At 58.6% G+C, this 27,818-nt stretch overlaps 1 protein-coding gene across 1 annotated transcript; it reads left to right on the top strand.

Moving 5' to 3' along the window:
- Positions 1-23,041, top strand: PPP5C (protein phosphatase 5 catalytic subunit). The gene is made up of 13 exons (XM_011289833.4): positions 1-209; positions 5,974-6,215; positions 13,896-14,043; positions 14,724-14,845; positions 17,678-17,743; positions 18,061-18,159; positions 18,958-19,063; positions 19,834-19,976; positions 20,110-20,197; positions 20,955-20,995; positions 21,084-21,262; positions 22,227-22,308; positions 22,497-23,041. The coding sequence occupies exons 1-13, from the start codon at positions 89-91 to the stop codon at positions 22,557-22,559; spliced, it is 1,500 nt and encodes a 499-aa protein (XP_011288135.2). The 5' UTR covers positions 1-88; the 3' UTR covers positions 22,560-23,041.
- Positions 23,042-27,818: the final 4,777 nt, after the last annotated feature.

The raw sequence follows: 27,818 nt of genomic DNA, 5'->3' as shown, positions 1-27,818 counted from the left end.
CAGCGGCCGCGGCAAGTCGGCACTCCTTCGCGACGATTCGGCCGGGTGCCGCTGGCGGCCGTTGCCAGGGTGGGGGTCGCTTTGCGGCATGGCGATGGCGGAGGGCGAGCGGACTGAGTGTGCTGAGCCCCCCCGGGACGAGCCCCCGGCCGATGGCGCCCTGAAGCGGGCAGAGGAGCTCAAGACGCAGGCCAACGACTACTTCAAAGGTGCGCCCGCCCGGGAGGGGGCCGGGGTGGGGTGGAGAGCGGCCCAGGGCAAGGGGTGCCCGGCCCGCGCGGAACCATGGCAACGCGGAGCGGCAGCCTGGGCGCGGGGCAGGCACTACCAAGTGACCCGGCGTGGGGAGGCAGGATGGCGCGACCCGGGGGGCGACGGGGGGGGGGGGGCTCTGACAGAAGGGGTGATAGCGAGAGGTGGCGTTCGGAGCGGGTGCTGCTAAATGGGGAGGCCGGAGAGGGCGCTACCAAGTGTGAGGCGGGAGGGGGACGGGAACGAGGGCACTTCCAAACGTGAGGTCCTTGAGAGGTGTTAGCTATGGTGAGCCCTATAGAGGGCGCCGTCAAGTAGTGACAGGGGGCTCGGGAGTGATGGTGTTACCAAGTGGGGAGGTCTAGGGTGGGTGGCACCAAGTGGGGCCTGGGGGGCACTGTCCCAATTGAGTAGGGAATTGTAAGGGCGGAGGGGGGGATCGATCATTAGGTGGCAAGGCGAGGAGGTAGGAGATTTGGGGTTGCACGAGGAAAAGGGATGCGTGGGAGGCTCTGGGAGTAAAGGTGGGGGAAATCCCAAGAATAGTATGACACAGGATCTTGGGAAAGAGTAAGATGTGGGGGCACTCATTCATTCATTCATTCAGCATGTGTATTGAGCACCTGCTATGCGCTAAGGACTCTGCTGAGCTCTGGGGTTATAGCAGTGAATGAGCCACATGTGGCCCTGCCCTTTTTATAGCTTGTAATTTAGCAGGAGAATCAGACATTGAGTAAAAACACCAGAAATAATAAAATACTTAGAAGTTGTGATGAGGGCTTTGAACCCCCCCCCCCCGACAGGGTGTGAAGTGGAGATCGGGCTGGAGGCTACTGCGGTCAGGGAAGGCCTTAACTGAGGAGAAGGCATTTAAGTAGAGAAGAGTCGCGAAGGAGTGTTCCAGGTGGGCGCAGAGACATGTACAAAGGCCCTGAGGTAGGAAATGAAAGACTGGCATGGCTGAAACTTTAGCGGATCGGCAGGGAGACTGATACAAGATGAGTTTAAGACAGGGGCCAGCCCAGGTAGGGTTTCATAAGTCACTGCAAAGCTAGTTTGGATTTTACTCAGGTGTCCAAGAGGAGACATTGAGTAGATAGATGGTCCAGTCTGGAGCTCTGAGGAGAGGAATTCAGGCACGGTCAGCCAATGAGTGGAATAGAACACCCTCGGAATGGATGAGGTCTTGTAGGGAGAGAAGGGGCCGGAACCTTGAGGAATTCTAATGTGTAGAGAAGAGGAAGAAGCTGAGAAGTGGTCTGTGAAATGGAAGGAAAGTCAGGAAAGATGAGAGAAGAGAGTGCTTCTAGAAGGAGGGCGGCTGTGGCCCGGGTCACATGCTGCCAAGGCGAGCACCGAGCAGTGCCCGTGGGATTTGGCTCCACGGATGTTGGTGCTAGCTAGCCTTGACGGGAGCAGTTTCTGGGGACCAGTGGGGGTGGGCGTCAGCCTGGAGAATACCGAAGAGCAAACTGGGAAGTAAGGAAGGGACAGCAAATGTTGACAAGTGAAGTGTTTCATCCTTAGGGATGAGAGGAGAGGAGGGATCCAGAGCCTCCGCAGCCTTCAGTGGGAGCACAGAGGGGTTCAGAGTGGGAACGTGGGTCAGGCTGCAGCACCGAGAAGGAGGTAGGAAGGACCCGTGAGAGATGAGGCTTGGAGGTGGAGCCTTGGCGGCTGGCTGGGGGGGGGGGGTGCGGATGTCATCCTGGGGGTGGTGAAGAGGCCTGGTGAGATCCCCCAGCTGCCTGGCTGACATTGGATGCGAGAGACAGAGACTAGGATGGCCGACAGGTGAGAGGCGTGGTGGTGCTGACCGGAGACCGAAAGCGACTCAAGAAATGCATCAGAGAGGAAAAGAGGGCGGCCGCCTGGAGAGAGGGAGCAGGGCCCCCCCCCCCCCCCAACCAGGCGAGGAGAACGGGGTCCGGGAGGCCTATCCTGGCAAGGGGAGCGGAACCTGGCACCAGGGAGGTCAGTGGGGCTGGAGTGGAAGAGGCAGGAGAGGGGGCTGAGCTTTCTGCTGCGGCCTCTGGGGAGCCATGGATAGTCGTGAGGAGGGGAGGGACCGGGTCAGGTTTGTGCTTTAGCAAGACCCCTGCGGAGGGGGCAGGACCAGAGGCCGGGAGACCAGGGAGGAGGCTGGGGCAGGAACCTGGGCCGGGCAGGATGGAGGCCAGACCAGGGCAAGGCGGGGCCGTAGGGATGGTGGACGGATTTGAGAGATGTTCAGGAGGCTGGCCTGGCTTTGGGGGTTGAGGGGTCAGGAGAGGCGTCCAGGACAAGGCGCAGCCTCTAGCCGGGGGACAGCGAGGAAGGTGGGGCCGTCCCTGAAATGGGGCTCGGGGAGAGCGGCAAATAGGAGGGTGGGTGCTGAGGCAAGGTAAGACTTCTGGGAAGCCATAAGTCACGGGGAGGGGCTCCTTGCCCTCCAGGCCCCGGGCCCTCGGAAGCCCGAGGGCTGGGCAGGCCGCCAGAGGTACTGGCACTGAGCTGGCTGAGAGGAGAAGGGCCCTCCTGGTCCAGGCCCCTCACTGTCTGGCAGGCAGTGGCAGGCACCGAGCCCCAGCCTCCGGGGCTGTGGGAATAACAATAAAAAGAATAATTACCGCTCTCCTTAATTGAGCCCCTGTGGTGGCCAGGTACACGCTTCATCTCCCCCCCCCCCCCCCCCGGGGTGCTGGGAGGGAGGGAGGAGCGGCCCTGTTTGTTTCTTAGAGGAAGCTGAGGCTCAGAAGTGAAACCGCTTGCCCAAGGTCAGAGTGTGAGCCCGGATATCCCCCTTCCTCGCCACGTGCTTGGTGCCCCCGTTCAGAGTCCTTACCTGGAGCTTGCAGGCAGAAGAGGATAGCCCTTGATTGGGCTCAGGCCCCTTCCGGAAGGCCTAGGGGGCAGAGCCTGGTCCCCGATGTTGCCCAGCTCTCTTCCCCTCTCTCTGGGCCTCATCGCCCCCCTTCTGTAAAACGGGAGGGCTTGTATTTAACCCCCAGAGACGCCTCTGGGTCTCTGGCTTTGTCGACATGGTTAAGAGCTCAGGCTGCCTGGATTCAAATCTTGTTTCTTCCCGTTTCGTGCTGTGTGACCCCTGGGCAAATGGCTTAACCTCTCTGTGCCCTGGTGTCCTCCTCCTCTAAAATCTGGAGGACTGGATGCACTCGTACTCGTAAAGCGGATAGAACAGGTTCAGGAACCGGTGTTGTTGGGCAGGTGCGTGAAGTGCAGCTCCTCCCGTTTCCTCTGCTTGGTTCTCCTCTTTGTTCACTCATTTTTTACTCGCTTCTTTTGCAAGCATCTGCTGATCGCCTTCTCTGCTGTAGCCGCATTTCACGCGAGAGTTTATTTAGCCCTCAGAGCCACTAGACGAGGCAGGGCAGGGCCGATCGGGCTCTGAGACACCAGGCTCCCCACCCCAGGCCAAACGGGCCCCGTGAGTAACACCTCAGCCGTCAAGAGAGCTGGCCGGCTGGCCTCTGGAACACAGCCAGGAGGCTGAAGTAGTCCTCGAAGGCACTGGCATTCCAGGGAGGGTCCCTCAGACTTAGGCTGTCTGGATCTGCCCTTGCTTCTTTCTGGGAAGTCCTGGGCTTGCCCTCCGGGTCTCCCAGTCCTGGAGAGACACACCCATCACCTAACGGTGATGGGCAGGGCTGGGATAGGGGAGCCCAGGGGCTGGGGCGGCCCAGAGGAGTGCCTCACCCAGCCTGAGAGTGGAGGGCTTCCTGAAAGAGGGGACATCTGAGCCATTTGACAGATTGCCAGATATTAGCCTGCAGGAGGGATCGTTCTATTGTTCTGGCCGTCTCCCCAGGACCTGACTTCTTTTCCTGGTGTCATTGTGTCTGTCTGTCTGTCTGTCTGTCTTTCTGTCTTTCTTCCTTGGCGCATTCATTCAAGAACTATTCATGGAGCCTGGAACCCTCTTCTTCCATCTTCTTCACCAGACTCACTGTCATCCTCTAGGTCTCTGCTCTGGCATCATCTTGGTCTGCCCCTGTGCTAAACACTCTGGGTCATCATTGTCTGGATGGGTGTGTGTGTGTGTGTGTGTGTGTGTGTGTGTGTGTGTGTGTGTGTGTCCCATTGGACTGTGAGCCCTAGGAGGGCAGGGCAAAGGACTGCTGTATCCTCAGACTGAGCAGGGGCTCAAAGAAGTAAGACAAATGGGTCCTGCCCTCACAGGGCTGAGGTTCAAATTGGGGATGTGGATTATAAGCAAAGAAAACAAAGGAAAGTCATGGTTCATCCAGTGGCGCTGGAACCACACTGGGGAAGAGTGAGGTGGGAGTGAGGGTAGGAATTCCCGTTTTAGGCCAAGTGTTAGGAGAAGGACTCTGAAACTCCAGTCCAGAGGGGGTATGTAAGTTGCCCAAGACACCCAGCAGATAAGAGGTGGGGCCAGGATTGGGCCCGGGCCACCTGCCGCTGTCTGCGCGCTCCTTGTGCTAGGTTTCCTCTCAGGGGTCACCTGGTGTGAGAGCGAGGCTGGGCGCGTTTGGGTCTTGGCTTGGCTCAGAATTGCCACCTGCCACCTGCCTTGTGATCGCAAGCACGGGATCTCCCTCTCTGGGCCTCCGTACCCTCGTCTGGAAAATGGGGCTAATGCAGCTGTCCTCAGGGTTGTTGTGAGGGTTCAGTGAAGGGACTCGTGTACCACGAGCCCCGCACGGCAGCTGGCACATCATGGTCCCCCAGACCAGGCAAGCCTCTGAGCCTTGCTCTCCTGCCTGTCAGATGGGCACGTGGGAAGGGTCCAAGCCTGGCTCTGCAGATACAGACCGGGCGTCTGACCTTGAGCAAGGCTTCTGTGGCTCATCTCTAAAGTGAACACCAGATGGTGCTTATGCCGTGGAGATGTGAGGATTCCACGGGTGACAATGTAAAGCGCGGGGCACAGCCATAGCTCGTTGCAAACAAAATCAGCCTTTTCCCCTTGGTCAGACACATCCTGTCACTCTACGCCTAGAACATCGATACCTACACCCTACCGTGGCCGTGGCCTTCGGGATCTGTCTTGCCAGCCTCCCTGCTCTCAGCCTCCACCACCCCAGCCACACCAGCCTCTCAATGGTCCGAGGACACAAGGCGTGCGCTGGCAGCACACCCCCTCACTTCCCACCCCGGAGCCTTTGCACCTCCTGTTCCTTCTGTTGGGAATGCTTTTCCTCCTGTCCAGTTTGTTACTTCCTTTGGGTCTCTGCCGGTGTGTCCCCTTCTCCTTGAGGCCTAAGTAGGTTCCTTCTCCTTTCCCACTTCCTATTCTCCTACTAGGCCCCTTCTTTGGGCTTGTTTACTTGTGTGAGTGTGGGGGCTGGCCAAGCAAAGGGCTCAGGGCAGACTCACATGTGCTGGATTCACAACATCTCGGCTCTGGCACTCATTGATCTGTCCTCTCCGGGCCGTGGGACCAGAGGAGGACCCTCTGGAAGTCCTGCCTGGAAGAAGTATTGCCCCGGTTGGCACCTTAAGGGGTGACGGCTGGTGGGGGGGGTGGGGGGGTGGTTGTGTGGAAGTGACTTTGAGTCCTGGGGATTCGAACCTGAGAAGACCAAGCCCGTGCCGGGGTGGGACGGTTGGAACAGGGAAGAGGGGGGCGGGCCGAAACAGACGTTTCTGAGCTCAGCTGCGGACCTCGGTTTTCCCACCCGTGAGTGGGGGGAGCGGGGGGCCGCTCCTGCCGGGTGGCGGTGGTGTTGCCTCAGGCCGGCTCCTCCGTCTCCTCAGCCAAGGACTACGAGAACGCGATCAAGTTCTACAGCCAGGCCATCGAGCTGAACCCCAGCAGCGCCATCTACTATGGGAACCGCAGCCTGGCCTACCTGCGCACCGAGTGCTACGGCTACGCGCTGGCCGACGCCACCCGGGCCGTCGAGATCGACAAGAAGTACATTAAGGGCTACTACCGCCGGGCCGCCAGCAACATGGCGCTGGGCAAGTTCCGGGCCGCCCTGCGTGACTACGAGACGGTGAGCCGGGCCTCGGGGTGCTTGGCAGGCGGCGGGAGGGTGTGAGGAGGCCGAGCCCGCGTTCACTCACCCCTCACTCGTCCAGCGGCTCGGCCTGGAGCACGCTTTATGGGTTCCTATCCCGGCTCTGCTGTCACTTGCTTAGTGAAGTGACAAGTTACCTGGCTTCGCTGTGCCGTCTTTTTTTCTTTTCTTTTTTTTTTTTTAGTTGTTTTTGAATGTTTGTTTATTTTTGAGAGAAAGAGAGAGAGACAGAGCACGAGCAGGGGAGGGGCAGAGAGAGAGGCAGGCTCCAGGCTCCGAGCCGTCGGCACGGAGCCCGCCCGACACGGGGCTCGAACTCACGGACCGTGAGATCATGACCTGAGCCGAGGTTGGACGCTCAACCGACTGAGCACCCCCCCCCCCAGGCGCCCCAAGTGCCTTCTTGTCCGCGTCACGAAATGGGGAGAACACAGACCTGTCTCTAAGGGTTGCTGTGAAGAATAAATGAGTTTCTGCTTTTCCTGCCTTTAGACCAGTGCCTGGCACGTAGTCCGTGCTCTGTACCCACGAGCTGTTGTGGTTATTGTCACTGTTGGTGAATGAGAGCCACGCAGCCCATATTCTGGTGGAGTTCAGTCTGGAGGAGGGCAAAACACAAACCTGTGTCCCAGCTGAGGCCGACAGAGTCCTCGCAGGCGGGTTACACGCTCGGAAGAAGGCGGAACGGGGCGATGAGCTGTAGAGGGCAGCGGGTGGGGCACGTGTTGTGATGAGGTGACAAGGGAGAGGACCCAGTGCACCGCGGGAAGTCACTAGTTCACCCGCTCGTCAGCCGCTCCCATCGCTACGATTGCTCTGATGGTAACGGCAGGCAGGCGCTGTGACATCCGGGGGCCAGCACTCACTCCAAGCGTGTCCCATGCCCTCCATGGGGACTGGCAGCCCAGGGCAGGGCAGGGATGGTGATGAACCCCACTGTGCGGATGGGGAGGCTGAGGCCCAGGGAGTTCAACTACCTGCCCGTCAGCGTGCAGCTGGCCAGTGGCAGAGCTGGGATTCGAACCCAGGCCGCCGTGTCTCCCCGGCTTCAGAGAGTGAGCCCCCTGAAAGGAAGGATTTTGCTTGTTCGGTTTATTGGGTCAGTGCTTGGCACTCTCAGGGGCTCAGTCAGAGCGTGCTGCATTATTATTTTCCCCTCACCCCCATACTACTTTATTTCGTTGACCATACGCGCTGAGCAGCCTCTGTTGGGTGGGGAGGGTGCCTGGGGGCTGAGAGCCACAGGCTGCAGTTAGAGGGAGCGGGGCTGGCCGCCAGCCTGGGGTGGAGGGTGGATTTTAGGCCAAGTGAAGTCTTGAGCCAAGACAGGGCCAGGGGACACCTGTATTGGGGTGGGGGCAGGGCCATGGAAGAGGTGGTGGCTCAAAAAAAATTTTTTTTAATGTTTATTTTGAGGGAGACAGAGTGCGAGCAGAGGAGGGGCAGAGAGAGAGGGAGACACAGAATCCGAAGTGGGCTCCAGGCTCTGAGGTGTCAGCACAGAGCCCGATGTGGGCCTCAAACCCATGAACTGTGAGATCATGACCTGAGCTGAAGTCGGATGCTTAACCGACTGAGCCACCCAGGCGCCCCAGAGGCGGTAGTTTAGAGACTGGGGTCAGAATGGAGAAGGGAGTGGGGTGCCCCCTGGCAGGATGGTGTAGGGAGCCCCAGAGCAGAGTCCTTACGAGCTTCGGGTCCCAAGCCGTTCCCCAGCCCAGCCTCCCCTTGTTGTCCCCTGGTGTCCTCATCTGGAGAATTGTGGCAAGAGGAGTGGCCACCTCCAGAGTGGCCATGGGGCTCTGGCGAGGTGGTGTGAGTAGAGGTCATTGGGGCGCAGGGTCCAGTAATGAGTAACCCGGGAGGGCACTCAGGGTTGGATGGGGGCAGGGTTTCTCTGCAGGGCTTGCGGTGCGGGGAGAGGCCTGGAAGAGCCGGGCAGGGTGGAGGGCCGATGAGCCTGCGCACAGGCCTGTGCCAGTGTCTTCACCGTGCCCAGAGGTGTAGGGAAGTCCTCCCCGGGTGGGGGGGTGGGGAAGGACCCTTCTTGTGGCTCTGGCCCAGTCAGGGGCCTAACCCCGCCTACTCTGTGAGGCTGAGATGGTCAGTTCTGGCCGTCTTGTGGAAATAACCACGTCGGAACTTCTGCCCAGGCCTTTTATGCCATGGAAGGCAGGTGAGGGGGATCCACAGCCTCTTGGGGACCAGACTGAGGCGGGGGCCACGCTCAGCATTTAAATCGTCACAGCCTGTTTCCCTGTGGTGGCTTCACCAGCAGCCGTGGGAGTCCCCGCACGAGCCTGTGATCCTTGTGGGCCCTCCATGTGCCTGCAGGCTGTCCGCCCCTCCACGCTGCCACGTCTCATCGGGCTCTGTGGGCAACGGGCAGAGGGGCCGGCCCGGGGCAGTTCGCCCTCCGGTCTCTACCTCCTGCCCTCCTCCCTTCCAGAGCTGTCTGGAGACATGCTTGCTGGAGCCTCAGGCCCGCTCTCAGATCCTGGCCTCCTCGGAGGCGGAGCCAAGATGTGACCTTGGTTGAATAACAAGCCTGAGGCTCTGCCTCTCTGTGGCCTGGCCCTTCCTTTCTCAGCCTCAGTTTCCTCATCCGCACACTCACTGTGGGCCCAGCTCTGTGTGAGCCCTTTACATGCGTGAATTCAGTCCATTGTGCAGGCAGGAAACTGAGGTCTAGAGGGGGAAACCCCTCCTCCCGGGTCTCCTGGCCAGATTGGGCCCTGAACCTAGAGTTCCTGCCTGTAGCTGTGAGCGAGCTGTGAAGCCAGTTTAATGGTTTGAGACCAGCACCTCTGTCTTCCATCAAATAGAATAGAGAAGAAAACAACGGTTCATTCGGAGGAAGTGGGTGTACGTATTTGTGAAAAGCTCGTTTTCACTTACGTGAACACAGGCGTGTGATATAAAATATGTATTCCTTACCGTGAGTCATAGGCAAAAGCCTCAAGGTCACTAATGTAGGAGTTGGTACTGGCAGCACGGTCGGGACACCCCAGCTGTAAGCCGTGTGGCCCGGAGTGCTTTGGCTCTCTGCCCTCGGTGTCCTCATCTGGAGAAGGGCCCACCTCAGGGCCTTCTCGGGACGATTCAGGGAGATTTGTACATTTGCAGCGGGACCTGCCCACACTACACACTTGATGGCATTTCTCATGGGGGTGTCGGGGCGGGGGGAGCCCATGGCCCCCAGGAAGGGCTGTTTGCAGGTACCAGGACCTTGTTAGGGGCCCCGGGGGAGGGGGGGGCACGTGTGTCTCCCTCTGCTGGTGGGCCCTTCCAGGGCCCCTCAGTAGGAACAGTCTCCCCTTTCCACCCCCTCATCTCAGGTTAGTCCTCTCAGAGGGACCCTTGCTCCCGGATTCCCTGTCCCATTTTTGGGTCCTCTTCTCGAAAGACTGCCCTTCCCCCTCACCCCACCATCTTCTTTCCTGTCTGTGGTTGGCGCTCAGATGGTCGTGTGGGCCCTGGCTGGATCTGGGGGACTCCCGCAGTCCCCACCCCGCTTTGTGGATTTTGGGGGTTTGGTTCACAATGCGGCTCGCCCTCGGGTTTCTTCTCACAGCATAGTCCAGCACAGTCAGTCAGAAACGCGTCTTGCCTTGCAAGCCCGTGCAGGCTCCCGCACACCTAAGGTGTGGCTGTCCCCACGGTTGGGGGAGCAGTCAGCTAAGGCCTGGCACAGTGCTCGCCGTGGGCGGGGCGCGATTGGGACCTGCCTGCCCTCGTAACGGAGTCGTCACGCCGACCCTGTGCATGGGGACTGTTCTCCCCGACCTACAGATGAGGAAACCGAGGCCCAGAGTGTAGTTCGCTCCCTGAGATCCTGCAGCCAGGAAGTGACGGTCTCGTACCAGAGTCAAGCACCTGGCCCCTGGAGGCACGCAGCGGGCAGAAGCGTCTCGGCCTGGCATCCTCCTGTGGCTCAGCCCCACTCCGGCGGGCTCTCTTCTCTTCTGCTTTATTATGAATAAAAGGGACACTGAGTAAGACCTCAGTTAACTCACTAGAGGGTGTCGCCCTGTAGGGTGAAAACCCTTGTGTCCTGCTTACGGCTGTCACTGCAGTGCCTGGCCTAGGAACCTGGCTCTCCTCCAGCTCTCCGTGTGCCTCAGATGGGCACGGCCCCTCTCTGGGGCACAGCTCGTCATCTATGCAGGGTAGGTCATCCAAATGACCCGCCACGCGTAGTCACGTGGGTCCCCTGAGGTCAGGAACGCTCAGCCTGGGCCCGGCTCTCGCTGCTGGATGACAGTCCCTCACCCTCAGTTCCAAACTCGGGCCGTCCTGAAAAGGCCACCGTTGTAGTTAAGTTCGGGCAACTCATCTGGTGGCAAAATCTGACCTGAACTGACGAGAGGTCATTGATGGTCTTGGTGCCTCCACGTGGGGTGACCAGAGGCTTTGCTGCAGTGGTGGGAATATGTGTGACTACTCAGTGCCCCTCGGATCTGCTCGGGGCGTCGCGTAACATAGCTGCTCCTGGTTACCCGACACGTGCGAACCTGTGTTACTGTGTCACTAGCTCGAGCACTATGGGTCTTGCCTGTGAACAAGCCCAGCTCAAGGTGGCACTTTTTAGAAACAGCTTTTTTTTTGTTTTGTTTTAAGCTGATTTATTTTTGAGAGAGAGAGAGAAACAGAGCGTGAGGTGGGGAGGGGCAGAGAGAGAGGGATCCGAAAGATCCCAGAATCCGAAGCAGGCTCCAGGCTCCGAGCAGAACCCGACGCGGGGCTTGAACTCAAAGAACCGCGAGTTCATGACCTGAGCCGAGGTCGATGCTCAACCAACTGAGCCACCCAGGCGCCCCTAGAAACAGCTTTTGGAGAGCACCGTAGCTCCACGTGCAGTGGTGAGGAGGAACAGAGATCCCGTTCTCCCGGTTTCCCCCGCAGCACCTCTGGCGTGACCACACAGACACCACAGTCAGGATACGGACCCCAACACGGTCCACATATCACTTTTTACAGAAGAGTCTAGTGTTGAGTTCTGAACCACCAGGCCCCTCCCGTCGGGAGCAAATGACCCCCCGCGGGAGCAGGGAGGCCCAGCAGGGCCACTTCCGCTTTCCCAGCCCCATAGTGAGTCCTATAGCAGCGGCCACCGGGCCGGGAATGAGCACCCTGGCCGACGGAGCCCTCTGCAGGGGTGCTGGCACCCTGCCCTCGTCCTAGAGGCTGAGGCGGGGCTCAGGACGGGGAGGGCCTGCCTTCAGCCCCTGGAGGCCTGGCCCTGTACGTCCCTGGAGGGCATGCGAGGTGCTGTGGGGACGAGTGGCCGAGTGAGTGACGGTGGGCAGGGAGGGAGCACCCACCGTGCTGGTGGAAGTCAGGATCCTAGGCAGGGAGAAGACGGAACTCTGGCTTCTTGGGCCTCAGATTCCCCATCCATCAAATGGGGGTTGTGGTAACACCCAACAGAGCTGCTCTGCAGGTAAAGGGAGCAAGTTCGCTGTGCTCCGGCGCATAGTAGGTGCTCAGGAAGTGAGCCGTGTGTTGTGACTGCTGCCGCTCCTCTTTTTCCGGCCTTGTTGGTACTTGTCCCCATCCTCCAGCCATCCTGCGAGTTCTGTGAGAACAGGGGACCGGCCAGGGGAAATGCTGGGTGCTTCATCATTTCCTTTCGCGGGGTGGGGGGGGGATTCATTCCCTCCTGGGACGCAGCCGCAGCCTCGCGGGGCCGCCTTCCAGTGGGGAGAGAGCCATCTCCAGCCGTGCTTAGGGCTGGGGCAGGTGAGCCAGGGGCTTGTGGGAGTCCCGAGGGGTGTCTGACCCAAGCTGGGGGAGTGTGGGGTGCTCCTCGAGGAGGGGACAGCGGAGCTGACAGCTGGAGGGGACGAACCAGGAAGGGGTTGGAGACGGACGTGAGGTGTTCTGGGCCAGGGGGCAGCCTGTGCCAGGTGACAGGGAGCTGGCACACTGGACACTTGTGAGTTCGGTCGGGCCGGGTGGTGCCGGGCAAACAGAAAGCAGGGGTGGGCAGGCCCTTGTGTGCCAGGCCAATAACTTAAGCCCGGCCTGGACTTAACCCCAGGGTGTGGACTCAAACCCTGTCCCCACTGGGAAGGACTCCAGGGGGTGCTGCCTCCCTCCCGGGCCTCGCGCCACACCCACACCCCAGGTGGAGCCGCCTGGCAGGATACCCGGGCGTGAGCCTGCCCAGTCAGGGAGGAAGCCGTCGCCTGCCACGGCCCGGCTTCCTGCCGTCCACCGGGTCTGTGCACCCGTTCCCGGGGTGGATGAGCCACGGTGACCCGCAGGGGTTAGCAAGGGCCTTTGCACAGGCTTCTGGTTCACTCTGCCGGGCTTTTCCCGGGGGTGGCGTCCCCACGCTTGAGGGCCTGCTTTGACACTTCTCTTCACGCCCCCAGCACAGGAGCCGCAGGGACCTAGCTCCTCGGGTGGCCAGCAGAATGGGCAGGCCCGGCGGGGTCCACTCAGAGCAATCATAGTTACAGATAACTAAACTGAGTCCTGGACGGGTGACGTCCTTGCCAAAGGTCACACGGTGACGAAGCGGCAGAGCCGGGATTCGGATCCAGCCCTGTCTGCTGCTGAACTTGGGAGGATCCGAGTTTGTCGAAAGCAGGATAGAAGGTGGAGGGAGGGGTGGGCACAGGCTCCTTTTATTGAGAACTTACTATACCCCAGAGTCATGTGCCCGGGGCTTTATTGCGTATGATCCCATTTCGAGCACAGCGGCCCAGGAAAGGGGCCGTGACTAGAAGCCGACGCCCGTGTGGACTTTACTCCTGATGGCGCGCTGCACACGCTTCGTGCGTGTCTGCTCCTGTGACCCTCACAGCCACCCTCTGACGGGGCCGCTGTGTCAGAACTTCCCTCCGGTAGAGAGGGAGGGACTCGCCGCCCGGCGTTCCTCCACCGAGGGTTGGCGGGGCCGGGATTGGAAGCAGGCGGCCTGGCTCTGTGACCCGTGGTCTTGACCGCCCTTTGGAGGAGACTGAGGGGACGCCGCTAGGTGCTAGCCGCTGTGTGCTGAGCCCCGTCTTCATTACTTGTCCTTCCAGCTGCCCTGCCAGGTGGGGCGTGTCCCATCCCCCCTTTCATAGATGAGAGAAAACTGAGGCTCAGGGAGTCCAGGTTCCCCAGCAAGTCCTTGGTTCTTCTGCTGGGTCTGGGCTGTTCATTGCCACGGTAGACCCAGCCCCCCCTTTCCTCTTAATCCCCTCCCCACTCGGTATTGACTGGAATGTCAGTAAAGTGAGCCTCGGCCGGTGTGGCTCCCACGAGAAACCTCAAGCTGAACACGTGCTCCTCAGATGGGACACTTTTAACGACAGAGCTAAGATTTCTTTTTTAATGTTTATTTATTTTGAGAGAGAGAGAGAGATTGGGGGAGGGGCAGAGAGCGAGGGAGAGAATCCCAAGCAGGCTCCACATTGTCAGCACAGAGCCCGGCGTGGGGCTCGAACCCGTGAACTGTGAGATCATGACTTGAGCCGACACCAAGAGTCGGACGCTCCACCGACAGCGGAGGCCGGGTGGTCTGGCTTCCGTGTCCGTGGAGCCCGGGGCCGGGCAGCCGCGGCGTTCCCCCGTCCTGTCTGCTCCTCTGCGCCAGGCGGGCTGTGCCTGGGCGTTGATGCCTCTTTTCTCCCTCCCCCCCCCCTCCCCCGGCCCTCCCAGGTGGTGAAGGTGAAGCCCCACGACAAGGACGCCAAGATGAAGTACCAGGAGTGCAACAAGATTGTGAAGCAGAAAGCCTTCGAGCGGGCCATCGCCGGCGACGAGCACAAGCGCTCCGTGGTGGACTCGCTGGACATCGAGAGCATGAGTGAGTCAGGCCTGGGTGCCTAGAACATTCCACGTTCTTGCAAGCCCTCTCCGGGCCCTGTGCGCGCGGGGGGGTGCGGGCAGGGGCGGCCGTGGTCTGTTGCTCCTGCGTTCCTGGGAGCTCCACAGTCCAGCGCTGGGGCTTGGGTTCCCGAGGTTCAGGCGAGGTGGACGAGCCCCTCGTCCCGCCATCGGGGCCTAGCTCCCTAGGGACACCTGTACCGCCCGCCCCGCCCTCACGGCCCCCCTCCCTCCCTCCCCCCCCCCCCGCCCCCGCCGGATTTGTGTAGGTCCTCTAGGCGCTCAGATGATTCAGTCCTTCGTTCCACAGATAATTATCGAGCGCCTGCTATGTGCCAAGTGCTGTTCCAGGCACCGGGGGTACGGCTGTGAATAAAATACTCTCAGCCCTCGCGGAGCTGATGCCCTGGTGGGGAGAGAGGGGACTAGGCGGTGTCGAGTGCTGTAAAACCACGCAGGCAGCGGGGAGAGGGGGTGCTGGAAGAGGGGGCGCACTGCACAGAGAGGCCAGGCGCGGCCAGCCTGAACAGAAGCACCTGGCCGGGGAGAGGAACCTTCACCCTCCGTCGTCCTCTCACCCTGTCTGCCCCGTGCCTCCTCTCGGCCTCACGGCGGCCGTGGCCACTGAGTCTTGTCCCCCACCTCCCCCATTCACCCCAGCCATTGAGGATGAGTACAGCGGGCCCAAGCTTGAGGATGGCAAGGTGACGGTCACCTTCATGAAGGAGCTCATGCAGTGGTACAAGGACCAGAAGAAACTGCACCGGAAATGCGCCTACCAGGTAAGGCCCCGTCAGGTGCTCCACGCACCTGTGACCCCAGGATAGCATCGCGGCGCTGGCGGGGCCCGGACTCGCCCACAGAGGGCGGCTCGAGGGGGAGGGTGGTCACGGCAGCCGACGCTGCAGAGCACCGTGCGGATGCGGTCCTTATTCCCGACGCTGCGTTCTCACGGCGAGCATTGCCATTTAGTTACTTTTATTAATAGTTTTCCTCTCCCTGCCCCATATGTTCACGCATGTCGTCTCTTCCACTAGATCCTGTACACGTTTGTCACAGTTATTTTAAAGTCTCTGGTAATTGTACCATCTGGGTCATCTCTGGGTCTGCTTCTGTGGTCTGTTCCTCACGTGTCTCATCAGTTTTTGTTGGATGCCAGACATCTTGTGCAAAAGAACGGTAGAGACTGAGCTAAATAAGGAGTTTCTACGGAAGATGGAGGGAGGCCATTTCTTCCGTCGGGCCACTGGCGCGAGGGGCTGTGTCCGTCTGGTCTGCCGTCTCGGGCATTTTGCTGGAGTTAGCCCACCACGGGCTTGCGGTGTTTTCAGACTGGAATCGGGACTCTCCCTTTAGCCCTGGCAAAATCCCAGGGACGTCTTGACGTTGTAACGTCTCCAGCTTCTGGAACTGTGGGAGAGCTCTCTGATTTTCAGCCTCGCGGCCAGATTTTTGGTGTGCCGGGGGAGTTCTGTGCTCTCCCGTTCCGCCCCCACTTTTGTGCTGCCTCGCACCCCGCCTTCCGCGACGGCCGTGTGAGCAAGCTGGCAGGTGAGGGGAGAGGCGTTTGGAGGCGGGGGCTTCTCCGGTCTGTCCGCTGTCACCAACATACCGCTGGCTTCCCTCACTCTGGGCCTCGGCGCCCCTTGGCCTTTGCCCTCCTGCCGCGCTGCCGGGATAAAAGCCCCAGGGAAGGTTGCTGTCTGCCGTTGACTGATTTAGATTGGAGCGCGCGCTCGGCTCTCAGATGGTTTTCGTAAGATTGGATTTTGTGGGCTCAGGGCCTGTTGCCATTAGCGCAAGAATGACCGTAGTTTACAGCTTTCTCCATTCTGACCAGAAGTGGACGCCTTCTACTTTGTTTAACGTTTGGGGGTTTTCCCCTACCTCTTACCTGTGAAAACTGTCAAACCTGCAGAAGAATCAAAAGAACAGTATAGTTAATATTCTTGCCCCCTTCACCCAAATGCACCAATTAACATTTTGACACGTTTACTTTCTCTCTCTACATATGTGTGTGTATGCACACACACTTCTTTTTCTTTCCTTCTCTCTTCTTGGTTTTCTTTTCTTTTCGTGAGCCAGAAGTAAGTTGCATCATAACCTGTATCTCCTAAAACCAGGATATTCTATGTGACCACAGTTCAGGTGTCTCACCTTAGAAATTTAGCCTTGATAAAATAATACCGACCAATGCAGACAGTCCACAGGCCATCCACAAAATCTGGAAACACTGACAAATCTATATGACAAGGTCAAGGTCATCTTTAATCTTCACGTAGCAAAAACTAGTATTATCTACATTTCCAGACAAATACTTTAACTCTTTAGCTTACCCAGGTTTCCCCAAATTACCTGTTTTGTGGTTTTGGTTTTTTTTGTGGGATTTTTTGTTTGTTGTTTTAAAGTTTTGTTGTTTTTTTAAGTAATCTCTGTACCCAATATGGGGCTCGAACTAAACAACCCCGAGATCAAGAATCACATGCCCCGCTGACTGAGCCAGCCAAGCACCCCTGTGTTGTTGGTTTTTTCAAAATCCAGAATCCATTGACGGATCAAATGCTGCATTTTTATCTCCTTTCATCTAGAACAGTCTCCTGCCCTTTTGGGGAGACTCTTTCACGACACATTTTAGACATGTCCAGGCCAGTTGTTTTATGAAATGTGCCACATCTGGATTCATCTGTTTCTTCATGATGCTGATTATCTTAAGAGGAACCCAGAATCTCTGTTTCCGTGTAAAATAACGCTGATGTTTAGGGGCGCCTGGGTGGCTCAGTTGGTTACTTCAGCTCTGGTCTGACTTCAGCTCTGGTCATGATCTCACAGTGCGTGAGTTCGAGCCCCAAGATGGTCTCCGTGCTCACAGTGTGGAGCCTGCTTGGGATTCTCTTTCTCTCCCTCCCTGTCTGCCCCTCCCTCACTTATGTTCTCACTCTCAAATAAGCTTTAAAAAAAATAATAATCGTAATGTTTCAATTTTTTTAACGTTTTGGGGCACCTGGGTGGCTCAGTCGGTTGAGCGTCCGACTTCAGCTCAGGTCATGATCTCGCGGTCCGTGGGTTAGAGCCCCGCGTCAGGCTCTGTACTGACAGTTTAGAGCCTGGAGCCTGCTTCAGATTCTGTGTCCCCCTCTCTCTCTGCCCCTTCCCCGCTCACACTATGTGTCCCTCTCTTTCTCAAGAATAAATAAACATTAAAACAAATGTTAAATTTTGTAATGTTTTTATTTATTCTTGAGAGAGAGAGAGAGAGAGAGAATAGGGGAGGGGCAGAGAAAGAGGGAGACACAGAATCCGAAGCAGGCTCTAGGCTCCGAGCTGTCAGCACAGAGCCTGACGCGGGGCTCAAACCCACGAACCGCGAGATCATGACCTGAGCTGAAGTCGGTCGTTTAACCGACTGAGCCACCCAGGCGCCCCAGTAATTCTAACGTTTAAAGGCTGTGGCTCCTGCCAGCGCTCACTTGTCTGGCCTCCGCTGCCCGTTCCTCACCTGCCTCTCCCTCACCCTCCGCTCGGCAGTGTCTCTTGGTCAGCCCAGGCTCTCCGGGGCCCGGGGCGGACAGCAGGCCCTCCCCCAGGCCCCACTCACAGCCCACCCTGCCTTCCAGATTCTGGTACAGGTCAAAGAGGTCCTCTCCAAGCTGAGCACACTCGTGGAGACCACGCTTAAAGAGGTGCGTGCCGTGGGGCGGTGTGTGGACGGGCTGGGGGTGGGGGGCTCCCTGGCTGGGGAGGGGCTGTGGAGCTCAGAAACTCACAGGCCCACCTGGCTTGGTCTGCCTTCCCTCTCCCCCTACCCTGTGTCTCTCCCCTGGATGTCCCTCTCTTCTCCTGGTCTCTGTCCCACCCTTTTCATTTCTGCGTCCCCTGCCTGTGTCTGTTGCATGGTTCTTCTCGGTCCGCCATGACCTCTTGCCCCTCCCCTCACCCCTGCCCCCTCCCCACGTCTCTCTCTGGGCCCCTCCCTCTCCGGTGGCCTCTTTTCTTCCAGACAGAGAAGATTACGGTGTGCGGGGACACCCACGGCCAGTTCTATGACCTCCTCAATATATTTGAGCTCAACGGTTTACCCTCGGAGACCAACCCCTATGTATCCTTCCTCAGAAGAGCAGACCCTCCCTGTCCCTCCACCTGGATTTGGGGGAGGCACCGCAGCCAGAGAGCACAGTGGGAACCCGCGAAGGGAGGAGCCTGAACAGTCGCTCAGGCACGGGGATGTGGGTGGAGTGGCCGCCAGCGTCAGAGCGGCCAGGGCAGGTCCCCCTGCGCTGTGTGCCCGGGGCATGTGGCTCAGTCCCTCTGGGCCCCAGCCTCTCTTCATCTTGAAATGGGGCTGCTACAAGATCAGACACGTAACGGCCCCAGGCACTGCCACTCCCTAGCTGCGTGACCATAGCAGTGACGTCACCTCTTGGTGCGTCAGATTCCTCATTTGCAAAATAGGGATAATGGGGTCTGACTCACTGGGTTGTTGAGGTGGGTAAATGGGTTCATCTGTGTGAAGAGCTGCGTGGCCCACAGTCAGAGCTGTGTAAGTGATTGCTGATGTGATGACCGTTGCTTGATGAATGGCCACCAGACCTATGAATATCGGGTGGGACGGTCCATGTTCCGTTGCCCCTGCGGCAGACTGACCGCCTCATGTCACCCTCCACCGTCCACTTCCCTGAGAAACGGATGAGGTTGGGGATGTCAGGACCATCCCGCTGAGGCTCCAAGAGGCTGGGTGGCTGGGCCAGAGCCAACAGCAAGGAAGAAGACCACAGCCCAGATCCCCTAGCCCCGCTGACATCCCCACTCCTAGGGTGGCACCGGCAGGAGCCGTGGGACATGGGGAGGCTGGTTAAGGAGGAGTGCCCCCCACTCCTTGTTTTCCTTAGCAGAGCAGATATTTAATGGCGACTTTGTGGACCGAGGCTCCTTCTCTGTAGAAGTGATCCTCACCCTTTTTGGCTTTAAGCTCCTGTACCCAGATCACTTTCATTTGCTTCGAGGTGAGCTTGGGTGGCAGGAAGGTTTGGGGTCAGTGTGGCCTGGTGCAAGATGAGCTCACCGGGGAACAAGGGCCACTGGGGGGCGGCGGGGGGGGGGGTGTGGGTGGGCAGGGGCACATGTCCATTAAGAGGTGGAGAATTGGTCTGGGTTGAGGGCTCCATTGAGACGTGGGGAATGGGGCCGGGTTGGGGTCTCCATTGAGAGGTGGGGAATTGGGCTGGGTTGGGGGCTCCCGGGGGCCTGAGCGTCAGCACTCGGCACATGGTAGGTGCTCGGTGACTGCTGTGGGCTTCCCTGCGGTTGGTGAGAAGAGTGAGCCCCAGCGGAAGAGTTGATGATACCAGACTCGGCAGACACGGGGGCCCCGGCAGCTTCCTTGTCTGCCCCGAGCCCTGGGGGTCCCGGGAGGGCAGAACGAGGTTGTGTGCGGGAAGTTGGAGGCACAGCGAGGGGCGGGCCCACGACAGGCATCTTGGAAGGGCCTGTTTGTTGTTCCGACCTGCCCCCTCCCTGGTACTTCCAGCCTGGAAGGCACGCAGTTCTCCAGAAAGGAGCCCAGGGCCCAGGAGGCAAGGGACATACCCATGGTCACTCCAGGCTGGGCCAGGCCTAGGCCTTGTGGCCACCTGCCCAGTGTGTGCCTCTCAGAGAAGGGGCTAAGAACAGTGTCTCCACCTCACTGGGTTTCTGGTGTGCGTGTGTGTTGTTGGCCTCAGGCAGGGGGTGCCCGTGCAGGGGGTGCTGACCACTTCGCTCTGCTCCTGGCCAGGCAACCATGAGACGGACAACATGAACCAGATCTATGGCTTCGAGGGTGAAGTGAAGGCCAAATACACAGCCCAGATGTACGAACTCTTCAGCGAGGTGTTCGAGTGGCTCCCGCTGGCCCAGTGTATCAACGGCAAAGTGCTGGTGAGGGCGGCAGACGGGACCCCTCGGGCCCCTTCCCGCGCCCGCGCCCACGAGGGCCGCCCTGAAGCGAGCTGGAGGGTTGGGGTGTGGCCGGTGCCTCCGCTCACACAGCTGTCCCCACACTACACCCCAGATCATGCACGGGGGCTTGTTCAGTGAAGATGGCGTCACCCTGGACGACATCAGGAAGATTGAGCGGAACCGGCAGCCCCCGGATTCAGGTGAGGGTGGTGGGCCGGGTGACAGCCCCTTCCCTCCCGGGGCCGCGGCACCTCCTGCGTGGGCTTCCTGCCCTTGGCGAGGATGGCAAGGCTGAGCCTCTGCGTCCTCGCCTGTGACTCGGGTTGGCACACTTCCCCACGGGGCTGTGCCTGCAAGGGAGTGTTCTTGCTCACCACGTGGGGCGCGCTCTGGTCACTTGTTTGTGAGTTCTGGAGAGTGACGTACCGGGGCTCCCGTGCTAGTGAGGACAGGTGGCCGAGTGCGCGCACGCACGACTGTGGGAAGTGTTGCACAGGGCATGGGGAGGGTGGGGTGCTGGGGGTCTGGATGGCCTCTCTAGGAGCCGCACCAAGGACTGACTGGGAAGGAGCCACCTGCCACGCAGAATTGCCCCGGGCAAGCACAGAGGGGCTCAGGGCAGGTGTGAGCTTCGCACACGGGAGGAACAGCTGGCAGGGCAGTGGTTTTGGGGTGAGCGGGGATGTACTTAAAGGGAGTTGATGAGGCCCTGCAGAGCCTCAGAGGCCTGGGGGAGGAGCTTGGGCTTTGTTCCTAGGGCAGCGGGAGCCCCGGAAGGCTTTGAGCAGCAGAGGGGTGTAATCCGAATAGCACTGTTAAAGGGTCCTCCCCCTGCGGGGCCGTAATACGTTGGCTGGATCTGGCGGGGCGGTCACGGGGCTCAGAACCCCATTTCACGTGCCCCTGCCCGGCCTCCAGCCCAACTGCGCTGATGTCCCCTCTCCTTCCCCCACCCAGGTCCCATGTGCGACCTGCTCTGGTCAGACCCACAGCCGCAGGTCAGTGTTCCCCAGGCTGGGCCGGCGGGTGCGGGCTGCGGGCAGAGGGGGTGGGGCGGGCGGCACCCTGAGCCCCCTGTCTCCCCAGAACGGACGCTCGGTCAGCAAGCGGGGCGTGAGCTGCCAGTTTGGCCCCGACGTCACCAAGGCCTTCCTGGAGGACAACCACCTGGACTACATCATCCGCAGCCACGAGGTCAAGGCCGAGGGCTACGAGGTGGCACATGGCGGCCGCTGCGTCACCGTCTTTTCCGCCCCCAACTACTGGTGGGTCCCGCCTCCGACCCATCCGGGCCTCCCTTCCCCACCCGCTGTTGCTTGCGTTGCTGGTTTTTCCTTTAACTTTTTGCGGTAGAAAGTTTCAGAGACACACGAGAGCAGGTAAAATCGTACAAGGAACACCCACGTCCTCGTCACCCGGGTTCAGCGGTTGCCAACCCGGGCCGGCCTCCGGCCACCCCCACCCTGGGCATCACCGCTTCCGTGCTCCGACACCCCCCGGTGCCCCTGAACCTCTTCGTGCAACCGGACTTCCACTGTCACTCTGTCAAGTGTCAGATGGGATCACCTGAACGCAGAGTCCCGTTTCCTCGTGTCTCTCAAAAATGGCTCTTGTTGGTTTGATTTCTTCCGAGTAACAGGGGACACATTCTTGGTCTTTCGGTTCCCTGTCCCTCCTCCCCTGTCACTTGTAGGCTTTTGGTTGAAGAAACCAGGCCCCTTGTCCCCCAGAGTTGCCTGTGCTCTGGACCAGGCCGCCTACACCCTGCGGGTGCCAGTCAGCACGTTTCTCTATCCTCTGTTTCTTGGTGGTTAGAGCCAGGGTGTGCTTGGGTCAGAGTCCAGGCTTTGGCAAGCGTCCTGCCTCCGTGGGGGCACATGTGCCCCCCACCTGTCCCCTGCTTCCCCTTCCGCCTCTGCTCCCCTCCTACCTGAACCTCCTGGGCCCCCCTCCTTTCCCCTGGATTCCTGCCTTTCCCAGTTGGCCTCTCTCACTTCTGTGTCTGGGGCTGTCTGTGTCCATGCCTCTCTCTCTCTGCTCTCAACGTCTCTGACTCCGATTCTGTCAGTGTCTCCGACGGGCTCTGTCCGTCTGTGTCTCCCTCTTCACTGGGACTTTCTGCCATGCAGCCTCCTTGGGTCACTTCCCTCCAGGCCCCTCCCCAGCTCTTCCTTGTGTTTCCCCCCTGCTCCCCACCCCTGACCAGCTGCTCTGCCCCTGTCCTCACAGTGACCAGATGGGGAATAAAGCCTCCTATATCCACCTCCGGGGCTCTGACCTGCGGCCCCAGTTCCACCAGTTCACAGCAGTGGTGAGTCACCCCCTCTGTCCCCTGCTGTCCCTGGCCTGGGGAGCACAAGGCTGAGGCCCAGTCAAGGACAGAGTGCAGTGCTCAGCAGCTCTTGGGGGGAGGGCTGGTCTCTGCATCTGGTGTTCAGACAACCCCCCTGAAGCTGCCCTGTTTCTGTCTCCCTTGCCGTGTATGCTCTCGTGTCCCAGCCTCATCCCGACGTCAAGCCCATGGCCTACGCCAGCACGCTGCTGCAGTTAGGGATGATGTGATGTGAGGCCCGCATCCCAGGGCCTGCTCCCCATCTGACCCCAGGCCCAGCCCAGGGCAACGTTGGACCCCCTTTTACTTTGTAAAGTTTGTATTTATTCCCCTTTAGGTTTGCAGAGGGGGTGGGGGGCCGGCCAGAGGGTCCGCTCCCTGGAGAAAGAGAAAGGAGGTGGAGAGGCCAGGGTTGGGGCACGTCCGGGCATTGCGGAGAGGGCATTGCGGAGAGGGAGGCCGCGGCGCGGCGGGTGGGGTGGGCGGGGCCCAGAGGCTTCCCCGCCTCCCTCGTTTGCATGGCCCCTCCCCCTGAAGCAATAGGGCCCCGCCATAGGAAGACCCCCCCAGAAGGAGGGTCATCAGGGAGGCCTCGCCTGCGTCTCCCCCTCCTGGCGGCCCCGAGACGGGGCTAGGCTGGGGTTCACCCCCTTCCCCAGCTATTTTATGTCTGTAATTAAATATGTTAAAATAAAGTCATTATTGTAAGTCAGCTTGTCTCAGATGGTGGAGCTGCTGGGATTGGGATGACCACATCATGGGGGGGGGGCCTCGAAGCTCCACCCCCCTCATCTCCCACCTCCCTGGGGTGCCCTGGAGCTGGGGGCCCGACCAGCCCAGCTGCCCTAGTGTCTGCCCTCACGGTGGGCTCTTGAGGGAGCGACTTGCCGCCCGGGAGGGAGAGCCCCGGGCAGCGGCACAGGGTGCCCTCCGGGGAACAGCGCCGGCTGGGCCGGCAAGGCCTGGCCGGAGCAGAAGCTGGAGGAGCCTCGTTCTTCCCGCCTCCCCCACCTTCCCCCCGACCGACGATCCTGTCAGCCAGTGTGTGCTGGGTCTGCAGCCTGCCCTCTGTCGCGCACAGCCCGCCAGGGCAGACCCCACCCTGGTTCCTGCAGCACCCGATGGAGCCGACTCCCCCACCAAGGAAGACCAGAGGTACCTTCTACCGCTCCGCTTTCGTTCTCCATCAAAGATTAATATCGAATCTTACCCCGGCTGCTCTGCCTGGCCCTGGGCCTGTGGAGAGAGGCCTGTTTTCAAGTTTGAACTCCTCTGGACCCACCTTTTTCCAGGGAGATGTAGACCTGGGGTATTGTCTACGGGCAGGTGACAACAGTAGGAGGGTTGAGTCCTGTGAGCACTTTGACCCCCTGGGTTGCCTCCCCCAGGGCAGAGATGAGCAGATGGCATTGCTAATTCCACGGTGACATCTGGGAAGGCCCCGCGGTAGGGTCCTCTCTCTGAAGGAAGTCAGCATCGTGGCATATGAACGCCCTTCCTGGGGGCCGAGCACTGGGGGTTAGAATATCCCGGGGAACGTAGGCGTGAATCCCTGTTTGCCGACCCCAGGGGTGTCCCATGGGCGGTGTTGTGGGAGGCCTGCAGGCCTGCGGGGGGATCCCGCCTGCTGAGAAGCTGCCCTCTGCAGGCGCGCTGGGGCTTTGGGTCGCTGAGAGCTGCAGTCAGGAGTCCCCAGGCCACCCCTCACGTTCAATACTGTGCTAGAAGAACTCACAGGACTTAGAAAAGTTATTATGGTTCCAGTTTATTACAGCCCAGATTAAAATCCGCAAAGACAAGAGACGCACGGGGGGAGATCAGGAGGGACCGGCCCGGAGCCCACAGGTGTCCTCCACATGGTAGAGTCACCCAGCACAGAAGGTCGCTCAAGCCTTGCTGTCCAGGGGCTTTATTGGGGTTGGTTGTGTTCACTGCCTCGCCCCCATGACTGACCCTAGTCTCGGGAGACACAAGCTGATGTCCCGTGTCCCAGGGTCCCCAAACACAAATCACACGTAAGTATAGGCCACCTCGAGTGGCCCAAAGCCCTGGGTAAACAAAGACCTTCATCAGGGAGGACATTCCCAGGGCTTCAAGATCCCCTCCCGGGAGCTGGGCAAGGGCCAAACCTTTCTTCGGGCAAGGTGAGTTCTTTATTGCACAGCTGTGCAACAAACAACCTACTGGCCTTAGACGCCCATGTGTTTGCCTCGGTTCTTTGGGTTGACGGGGCTGGGCTGTGCGGTTCTCAAGTTGAAGTCTTAGGCATTTGCGGTCAGGTGACATCTGGGGCTGCCGTCACCCGAAGACCAGCCTAGCTGCACGTCCGAGGTGGCTTATCCCAAGGCCTGGCCGCCGGTGTAGGCTGCCGGCTGGGGGCTGTCACTGGACCATCCACACACGGCCTCCACGTGGCTTGGGCTTCTCGCGGCATGGTGGCCGGGTCCCACGGGGCCGCGCGCACCCCACAGGTCCAGGTGGAAGCCCACGCGTCTTCGTGAGCTGGTCTCGGAAGCCGCCCTGCGTCGCTGCCACCGCATTCGGCCTGTCGTCAAGCCCCTAAGGCCGACCCAGATTCAAGGGGGCAGGGAAATCGAAATAAATGCATTTGTTTATGCAAATGCCTGATTATTCAAAGTAGGTTTTCTTGGTTGAGCTCAAGATGCCAGAATTAACTTTAAGCCCAGAGATGCAGTTTTTCCTGTGGAAAGAGGCCCATAGCTAGCTCTTTCATGTGTCTGCTTCCTGGCTTTATATGTTAAGGATGGCTCGATTCTAGATTGTGTATTACTGGCATTCCTCATGAAATCCTGCTTGGTTTCTTTCCTTTTTTTCCTTTTTTTTAACCTTTTATTTGGAAACGAATTTAAGCTTAACAAAAAGTTGCAAGAGAAGTGCAAACACGCCTGTATACCCTTGACCTAGATTCACCTATGCACAAACCATTGGGTGCCGTGGGCTTGACACGATGTGTGTGTGTTGTGTGCACGCGCACCGTTTTGTCCCTGAGCTACTTGGGAGAAAGTTGCATAGTGCACATACATCATGGACCTTTACCCTGGTGTGGTTCCGTGTGATTCTCCTACGAATAAGGGTTTTCTCAATAGGGCCGGGGGTGGGGGGTGGGGAGCGGTGCCTGGGTGGCTCACTTGGTCAAGCTCCAACTCTTGACTTCGGCTCAGGTCACGATCTCTCGATCTCACGTTCATGAACTCCAGCCCCGCCCTGGATTCTGTGCTGATGGCCCAGAGCCTGCTTGGGATTCTCTCTCTCCCCCCCTCTCTCGGCCCCTCCCCAACTTGCTCTTTCTGTCTCTCTCAAATAAAAATAAACTTACAAGAACAAGGTTATCCTCACAGACCCACACTACACGTAGCCGCCACTCACCCCACTTCACTTACTGTGGAACTTCAGTTTCACAGCGATGGGATGTGTGTACTTAACGGCCACCCGCTGTGTACATATCCGTGTGTGTTGGCTGACCCAGTCATGCCCCGTGTTGTACTTAGCTGTCCTCTTTTTGGTCTTCTTCAATCTGGAATATTCCCTCAGTCTCTTGGTCTTCGATGACATCGACACGACGAATACGATCCTTCCTCCATCCTACCCTGTAAAGAATGTTTACTGGGGTTTGGTGTTTCTTCATGAGATTCTGGTTGTGGATCTCTAGCTAGAACAGCATGGAAGGGACATGCCGAAAGACGATGTGTTTGTCAAATATGTTGGCGAATAATTTCCTCCTGGTCTTTCTCTCTCTCTCTCTCTCTCTCTCTCTCTCTCTCTCTCTCTCTCCCTCTCTCTCTCCCTCTCTCCCTCTCTCTCTCTCTCTTTATTGTGCTAAAATTTTATCCCAGAACATAAAACTTCTGTTCTAAGTCTTAACCACATTTCAGTTTATATCCCAATCTTTTCCCTTTAGACTTTGGGGTGCGTTTGCCGTGCAAAAGTTTGTTTTGCGGAAATCAAATGTATTGGTTTTCCTTTTACTGTCTCTGCATTGTGAGTCAGGGTTAGAACTTTCTCTACACCCGGGTCTCACAGAAATCCCCACGGCTTTCTTCTAATATTTGTACAATTTCATATATTACATCTGGATCTCAGGTCTCTTTGGAGTTTATTCTTGAATGTGGGGTGTTCCCTTTCTCTGAGTGGCTACGAGAGGAGTTTTTTAAATGAAAAGAGAAACCAATTCAGGAGAGGCTGCAAGGAATATGGGAAGATCCAGTGATCAACATCAGGAGATACATCCACAGCAGGAACTAAAGCTGTAAACATCAGCATGACAGAGGTGGGGTTGTGACAGCAGGAAGGATGGAGGAGAGATGTGTTGTTGGGGGAAGATCTCAGGAAGTCCATAAGTGTTTGTTTGTTTGTTTTTTAATCATTTATTTTTTGAGAGAGAGAGAGAGACAAAGAGCGCACGAGCAGGGGAGGGACAGAGAGAGACAAAGAATCCAAAGCCGGCTCCGGGCTCTGAGCTGTTAGCAAAAACCCAATGTGGGATTCAAACTCACTGACTGTGAGATCACTACCTGAGCCAAAGTCAGACACTTACCTGTCTGAGCCACCCAGGCGCCCCAGTAAGTCTGTAAGTTTTAAGGAATCAGTAGGGACAGATGTATATGAGGTCTGCAGAGGTTCAAGGCAGTTAGTTGGACAACAGAAAACTCACCAATGTCTAAATTCTGAAAAGGATTTTGGCCAATAGATGCCCATGAAAACAAGTAATTAAGACGCAGGGCTGCAGATGCTGAGATTCTGGTTAGAGATTCGGTCCCCGAGCTGGGGACACGGGAGGCACACAGGGGTGGTGGAGGGGGGAGGCACTGAGGTCAGGTGTAGACACCGTGACCTGTGGTCATGTCAGAGGCCACTGGAAGGTCTTGGAGTTTGAGCAGGAACAAAGGTGGGGCCCCTGGAGTCATGGGCGTGAATGAGAGGCCCCTAAGATACCTCACTACCTGAGGAGGGCCCGCTGGACTGGGGGTTGGCTGCAAAGGAGAAGCCTCCCACCCCCGCTGGCCGCAGTGGACTCAGGCAGCTGCCCCGTTGGACAGAGTTGAGACTAGGAGGTGACAGCACCTGGGTGTTTCTCTTTCTCTTGGTTCCTTTCAAGCTGTCTTCTCTTCCCCTTCACGCCTCCCTTTCCCCCAACCCCCATCTGTCACAGGCCTGATTAGGTCATAGGCCCAAGCTCTGGCCACCAGGGACAAGGAAAGTTTATTGGCCCCCACAGCACAGGGTGGGTGGGATGTGCTGATGTCAGGGGACATCAGGTGCTCAGCAGCCAAAGTGACAGATCGCCCCCGCTCCCCAACTACCACACGCTGCGCCTGTGGGGCCCTCTGCTCATAACCCTCCCGTAGCTCCCATCTCAGTAAAAGCCAGGTTCCGACAGGGCTCCTTGGTGTTCTGGAACCTTCCAGGCACGCTTGCCTCAGGGCCTTTGCATTTGTTCTGTCCTTTTCCACGGTGCTCTTTCTTTCTCA

The sequence above is a fragment of the Felis catus genome, chromosome E2 (genome assembly GCF_018350175.1).
Source record: "Felis catus isolate Fca126 chromosome E2, F.catus_Fca126_mat1.0, whole genome shotgun sequence".
NCBI lineage: Eukaryota > Metazoa > Chordata > Mammalia > Carnivora > Felidae > Felis > Felis catus.
Note: the sequence above shows the minus strand (reverse complement) of the source record. Positions and strands in the feature narration are given on the sequence as shown.